At 42.9% G+C, this 7959-nt stretch overlaps 1 protein-coding gene across 1 annotated transcript in view; it reads right to left on the bottom strand.

Moving 5' to 3' along the window:
* The window catches only part of LOC144826256 (uncharacterized), a 257403-nt gene that overhangs the window by 166024 nt on the left and 83420 nt on the right, over positions 1-7959 (bottom strand). The window contains exons 8-9 of the mRNA XM_078684620.1: positions 7378-7478; positions 3206-3349 (exon numbers count right to left, since the gene is read on the bottom strand). Coding sequence (XP_078540746.1) covers positions 3206-3349; positions 7378-7478 — 245 coding nt within the window. The remainder of the gene's footprint in view (positions 1-3205; positions 3350-7377; positions 7479-7959) is intronic.

The following is a 7959-nucleotide window of genomic DNA, read 5'->3' as shown; positions in this document are numbered from 1 at the left end:
ACGGAACTACTTCATACATGGGCAACTAAGCATTATCATTGTAGACCGCAAACCTCTGCTACCCATATTGGCATAAGTAGAACGATAAACATACACTTGGAATCTCTAAACTCTTGAATATCAGTTTCAGGCTAATATGATAAAAAAGTTTGTTCATGGATTTTGGAAAGAAAGAAAAGATTTGTCCAGTGAGTGTGCTTTATCACACAGGAGTGACAAGTTGGTCCTGCCTGGTAACTTCTGTTCAGTATTAACAGCAAGAAAGGTTCTGGTGGCTGGGAATGGATGCAGAAATGGAAATGGTGGTGAGCCATGTGTCTTTGTCACCTGATAGACAAGAGTTTAAGTATGAATGTAGAACCACAGACTTCTGTACATCCACCTGAAGTGCCATGGAATGTATTTACTAGAGATTTTATGGTTTGTTCCACATTCCTCTGCTAGCACCCTTCACTGTATCAAGGTTTATTATTGTACAGTGGTTACCCCCAAACCATCATTCACAAAGATTCACCATCCCTAGTTAGTAAGATGTATTCATCACTGTGCCTTACTATTTTTGCAACACAAGGCACACTTCGGTGGTTCATTACGTCAATCACCGCTTTAGTGCTACCAACACAGCCACACCATCTCCCACACCTTCAAAAACCTAGACAATCAACCTCCACTGGTCTGTTGCAGCCCAGGCACCATCATGGTGCTGGAAAATAAGTGTATAGAGTGCATTTCCTTTTTGCGATCATAACCTCCTATCTGTCAGACCAACACTGGCCCTACCTATCACACAATTATATATGTGCAATATGAGGGGAAATTAAATGCATTTCTCCCAAACTAGAGGTATTAATCTTGATAGCTATTACTGCCCAAAAGGGGAAAATAAACACACAGTTTCTATTCTACACCATGGATGTTGCATCAAGGATCCAGACCTCCAAAAAGGCCAACTCGACCACCCCTCTGAGCATGATCGCCTGTTGTACCAAGCTGGTATCCATTTCACAACGTATATTACAAATCACAAACATCTATAAGAATGGAAAGACAAATGACCTGATGATATATAACTCCGAAGTCAGTATGGTGAAGAACTCTACAGCATGCTGTAGGCTATGTTAAAGGGTGCAACATCCTAAGGCTAGTGTCAAACTACTGGAGAGTTGTTTCCTCCAAGCAATTACACAAGCCCAAGCAGAACTGCAAGACGGAACTTAAACCACTACTAACGCGAACCCAGGGCTCACAACGACCTAAAATAATGAGATTCTAACCCATCTACACATCAATGAGGGAAAAACAACTTGTCCCACCCTCAAGCGCTTTTAAACTCAGCCAGGTCAAAAAGACCAGCATGCCTAGCAGAAGTCAACCTGCATGCATCCCTTTGACTTCTCACTACCCATCACCTCTTACTGACTAGAGAGCCATGTTTTGAAGGTGTGAATGACTTTACCTCATCAATTACAGAGATGGTGACTGAGAATGAAGTTAATGTCTCCCAATCTCCTCGTCTAGATTCTATTATAGGCAAAGTAATCAATGAAAGGTTTATCCTCAAAAATGCTACTAATATTTCTGACTTCATTAAAGACAACGCCACCCATATGATGGCAGTTAAAGCAGTGCTCGCAGCACTGTTATAAGTCTCAAACAGAAACAGACTACTCCACCAGACGTCTGAGCACAGGAGTCTGATTGCTGTCTTCAGGTCATCTGATACACACACATTCTGATCCTTCCATCATCACAACATCCCATGAACCAGCATCCACAACCCACAAACCTTCAGCAAGTGTGTTCCAGTCGAAGAATCGGAAATCAAAATTATCATATTATTGTTTAAGTAATTCTTCCTACCATACAACATGTGTCACACACAAGGCCTTAACCTGACCACCCTACTTTGATCACCATCAACACATCACTTCCCACGAATTAAGTCCCTCACAAACACGAATATGCTATCATAATTCTTTTCCTCAAAAACACTGAACGCTAACTGTAATATTGAGCCTAAATACTGATCTATACATTGGAAATGCAGCTAGAGTTTTCATAGCACAGCAGGCAGTCCATTTTGAGAAAAGTATTCCAGTCTGCCTTTGGCCTTGTCTGGGGGATACAATTCATGATTCGGATGGTAGAAGACAGACACCATGCTCATGAAATGAGTTTACCCATCATCTCTTCTTTTCATGTGGCTTATTCCATGGGCCTACCACCATTACCAATCCCAAAAATATAAAACATAGGTGTCCTGTTTTACAATGACCTCTCCTTCATCCCTTAAGTGAATACATTCACCAAGAACATTTTCTCAGTTACACGTCACGCAGCTGGTTCTTGCTGTGGTGCGATCCTTTCTGGACTAATGTTTCAGCATTTACATGGAGCTCCCGAGAAGTCAAATGGCGAATTTCAAAGAATCGAGAACCCGGCGCCCAACTCATATTTGATCTAAGATGGAAAGATCACATTACCCCTAACCTATTGGCCATTCCAGCAGCTCATATTTAAAAAGATCTCCCTGGCCGTGCCCAAAAGGCTTCTATCACTACCATCAAACAGTGAGCATAACGTTGGTATCCATTAACCTATTTGACATCCACTTGCCTGGGCCCAATAGATTCCATGTACGAGGAACAATACTCCGGAATTGCAGCTCAAGGAGCATTTCATAAAGTTCTGTGAGGCATGTGTCATTAAACTAGGTTAATCGACCTCAGTACCCTTGCATCCTTTATTCCCTTCCACTGTTTTGACCAATGGTTGAAAAAAGCCTGAAGCTGACCCTAGATATTCTGGGCTCCCACACTCAAGACTTTTCCAGCACCAACGAGTTCAGACAGCAAATCCGTGGTTGGGCAAAATGACAGGAAATTCATATCTTTACTTGCCATTTTCAATATTCTTCCCAGCCCCACTTTTGTAACGCCCTGAAAAAGGAGAAATATGGTATGCAGCACTTAAAGAAAATAATGTTCCATTATTTTGCTGGGAAATATTAGACGTTTCATCATTCAATGCTAAATACACAAAGGAAACAGGACAGTTCATAACCAGGTTTATTTACTGTGTAGGAAGAAAGATGAGATCAAAAGTGAATGATAGCTGCCCTCGCCTTGTAGTTGGGTCAGTTAGGTGTGGCTCTCAAAGTTTCCGAGGGTTAGCACCTTACAAGTAGTTTTCCCTAATGACTTACCTGTGATGCCGTCTCTCTCCTGAGCTCCACTTTGGCCCTCAGTTGCTCTTCCAGGTGAGTTACGCTGGCCACCTGCCTCCTCACCTCTGCTTCCAGCAGGGCCTTCTGCACCATGTAGTCCTCCTGGAAATGCTCCAGGTGTATCTGTAATGAGGGTAATAAAAATAGGTGACTGGACTGCATTGGGCGTAGCTTGGTCAGTAATGCTGGGGGGAGTGGGCTTCAGATGTTCCGACAATGATGCTGGCATATCATGTTAATCATTATATGGGAAGCAGTGCATGAGGGGCTCTTAAGAGCCAGTGGAAAGAGCAAGAAGTGTGGATTGTGAGGGGTACATAAAACACAGTATTCTGTAAGATAACCATTTTTTAAGACCTTCAGAGATGAGTGAGTGTGTGTTTGTTTTTGTCTGAGTATTTAAAAATCCCAAATCGAACAGACATCTTAACATACCCAACTGAAACCTCCTGTGCCCAACTATGCATTAAATAGTACATTTATTAGGGTGGTGTAACACCCCAAACATCCGTCCATTGGGCTGGTTGGCAGGCTATGGGACTTCAATTCAAATGCCCATAATCCATAATGACCACGTCAATCCTGACAATACAATGTGAAAAAATGTGCGTAAAAGACCTTAAGTGAGGCTTAAGCCCCAAAGAGAAAGGAGAAAACGAAAAGCTTAGAAAGTAGGCAAAAGGATAAACCCACAGCAAGTGTGGTATATATGTATATATCTTAATCACTAAGGACATGGGTACGTGATCCATATACTGATGCTCACAGCGTAGAAATAACATACAGCAATGAAGTTCTCATCACAAGGGTAGACAATGTACAAACTGGGGCTCTGAGGACAAGGATATATTATGGACACACAGTGGTGTTATAAGCAAATATTATAAGATGCAGGCATTCTGAAGCTTTCAGTACACGGCTATGCGGTGTACACAATATGGATCTCTCTGTCTTACGGTCAGTGGTGGCGTCTGGCATTCGTTAGTGATGGGGTGGGGGGAATATAAACAAAATGGAATATAATTAAAATAAATATAATTTCACTTACCTGCCACACTTACGGACGCTTCTCTTATGATTGGAATACTATTCCCAGCATGAGAGAAGTGCTAGGATAAGTCCGAGTGGCATGATTTGCTGCTCGGACAGTAACTGGGATTCTGTGGTGTTTCTCCAACCCCGCTGTGCAAAACAGCCGGGTTGGAGAAACCTAAGTGAGCATGACTGTTTGGCCGGCCCAACTGACATGCACACTTATGAGTGCCCACTACTTCTGCCATGCCTGTCACGGCGGATTTCCTGGCCACGCCCCCCTCTAACCACCCATGTCTGCGCCGATCAGATAGGCAAATAAATGATAACAAAATGCTTTTATTTTCATTTTATTTTTGATTTTTAGCAGGGGGGCGGTGCTCCTCCACCATTATGGAGGAACCGCCCTTGCTTAGGGTGCCCTGCCCACCATGGACGTCTCTCCCATTTATAGTATACAATAGAATGCAATTTACACACTCTGGTGCTCTCAGCAAATGGATAAGAGATACACACACCATGGAGTTCTTGGCATATGGTTTTGGGATGGAAACGTCAATGGATGGTCTGCAGATGAGTCTATGATGTGTACACCTTGGAACTCTTGGAACATGAGATTGAGAAGAATACATTGTGCAGCTTTTGGCACAGAGTCCTGTTAGTTGCCACTGTGTACCTCTTAGCCCATGAGAATGTCAGGTGCACAGCACATACATGAAGGATATTCAATGGAGCTCCCATCACTTGGGTAAAATATGCACACACCATCGAGCTATTGGTAAATGCGATGTACACACTGCAGTGCTCTGTATACAATAGTGCACCCTACACAAACCATGGAGATTTCAGTATATGAATACAAGATGTGACCAACACTATGGCATAAAATGCATATAGCCATAGAGCTCTTATCACATGCATATAAGAGTGACCCGTTGTAGAGCTTTCAGTCTCCCTATAAGCATGTGAACAACTGCTACCATCTAAGCTTGTCAAAGATTTTCACTAAGTTACACCTGGCGAGGCAGCTGCTAAAGGACCGACGTTGATTTTTGTTCTATTGTCCTATTGCTAGTGGGTCTGACAATGTCAGCTTATTTGGAATTTGTTTGCAGATTTAGTCTGACACTCCCGATGACCATTTCATCCAAGTAACCAGTCAACAAACTTTCAAGAGATTTAAATTGCTGACACGCTTTGCAGATATGAAGAGGGTCTTAAAGCCATCAGGGGGAGCAGAGGGGAGACGTAGATTGGTAGGTTGAGCTGAGGCGCTCCCAGTTGCTCATAATCGTATCATGTGGTTGCTCAAGGGGTGTGGATGTTGGGGGGTGGGGGATTTGGGCTTCTTTGGTAGGGGTTGTTCAAAAAAAGAAAAGCGGACTCATGATTTTCCTACTGGACGGCTGCGATTGTATATTGCTATAGGATTTTCCATTCCTCATAGTTACCGCCACCCAGCCTCCGGGATGTGGGCATACAGGCTGTGTGATGAGATCCTGGGAGAGGAGTGCGGTACAGCCGCCAAGTTTGGAAATGTAGAATGTGGAACATGTAACTTTTCTACTGTCTGCAATAAAAATATATTTAAAAAAAAAAAGAAGAGGGTCTTAAATTCATTAATTCAGTTAGGAGCCTGAAATGTCTCATTTGAGGTGGTGACTTCGTAATGCACCATTTCTGGTCCATAGATTTGTGCACAGTCTCTGCTCACCATCTAGGTTTAGCTTTGTCTGAGCTTTGTTCCAAGGGACTAAGACTGTCATCAGCCTGCAAATGTAAAGCAGGCTTTAAAAAGACCAGCTAGGACCATGAAACATCTCTCTGATGGTCTGAACCGTATACAGCTCCGGGCCAGGGGACTGGGCACGGACTCTCTCATCATCTGAAATGTGCTGTCTCAGTAGCCTCGTGTTGGCGTTTGCACTAGAGACACATCTACTCCATCAAGGTGTTCATTCTTCCAGCGCTATACGAGACCCAATCAATGGCCTCAACAAGGGATCAAGTTAGGGCATGGATCAAGGGTTCTGGAGTTCAAAACGCAAGCGAGTCTACTCTTAAAATATCCCTTGGACCGGTTGCACATCACAAGCCATACACCATGTTAAGAATCTACAATGCTTCTGTCACCGCCTTTGAAGACTTAAAGGTCAACCATAAAAGGTGCAGTCCTTTGTTGGGTCTCCAAATTATTTACCAATTACAGGCATCTAGCTCGATTAGGCTCTGCTTCTGATCTCATTTCCACCCCCCGGTGTGTCCTACACAGTTCCTTTATAGCCCAGTCTTATAACTTATTTTCAAGACGGCAGATGATATTCTCCAATAGGCAGCTGATCTCTAGCCATACTTACAAATGTCATAATTTCAAGATATCTGAACACTGAAAACCTGCCTAACAAAGCCCTAGTAGCATATGTCCCATCATTTTCTGACAGTGATTCCAGAAAAAAAACAGAACCTTTCCAGCACACTTTTCATGACTTCCAATGTCATGTCACCTGATATCTGATTTTCAGTTAATTAGATTCTCACTTTCACCTACACAGGCTTTTGGTTGAGCACTCAATTAACAATGTCTTCCCATACTAAGCATACAGTAACAGCTGTCAGATCGATACTGCAGTTTATGAAAACATTAAAACTCTCCTTGCCTTCGGGCTTGTTGTCCAGGTGCTTGTTGTATATTGCGGCGAGTAAACATCGCTACTTTGGTTGGCCAGCATTGAGCCCCTGAAAACCATTCTTCACTCCATTGTCAGGCAAGCCTCTGATGCAAGAAAATTCGAACATATCACCCAAGTCCTCAAGACTCTGGAGGCTAATATCAAGTTTGAACAAAAATGTATTGCTGATTGTTTATGCTCTGGCAGTTGACACATAGGTCCGATGGGAGCAGAGGACTCAGCCCCCTCTCTAAAGGACCATCAAAGGGATATGGAAATGGTGAACGTAAGATACTTTTTTAAATGTGGTACATAACCGCATGTGCTCAGTATGTGAAGGATATCTAGATGGGAACGTGATACACACAAAATGCAGCTCCTCTGACATAAGTACCTGGTCTCTCTGGTGCTTCAGAAACATGCACTCCCTGCTTTACGAGACATACACACCTTGGTGCTTTCCAGCTGGGCCTTGAACTGCTGGCACTCCAGTCCTTTCAGCTCATTCTGCTTCAGCAGCTCTTTCAGGCGCGTGTCTTTAGCCTGGACATCTGAGGAGAAGCAACAGTGGGTGTCAGCGAGGTAAGTACATCATGGGTTCCCGACTCCACCCTCAGCGGGGAAGAGCATTCAGTACAACAACCACCACCAGGGTTTATGCCTGAGCACAACAACGAACAAGGGGCTGTGCTCAACTTCACAAGCTTTGTTCCATGAGAAAGTGCGGTGTCTTGATTATTCCTCATAAGTAAGGCACACCTAATCAGGAGTAAGACACTAATTATTTAAGAAAAAGCTTTGTAAATAGGATCCCATGTGTTTACAACTTACAGTAGAACGAATCATTGTATTCTTTTTTACCTCTACTTATTTCTTTTTTCAGAAAAGACATACTCATAAGATAGCGGAGTGGTAAACTTTAATGCAGCAACTAATATCAGTGGTGTTTGGTTATGGAATATAAATGGTGGGTTGACATAAATACAATAACAAAATATACATACAAATAAACATGAACATTTAAGTATGAAA

Source organism: Lissotriton helveticus, chromosome 3_2 (genome assembly GCF_964261635.1).
Source record: "Lissotriton helveticus chromosome 3_2, aLisHel1.1, whole genome shotgun sequence".
Taxonomy (NCBI): domain Eukaryota; kingdom Metazoa; phylum Chordata; class Amphibia; order Caudata; family Salamandridae; genus Lissotriton; species Lissotriton helveticus.
Note: the sequence above shows the minus strand (reverse complement) of the source record. Positions and strands in the feature narration are given on the sequence as shown.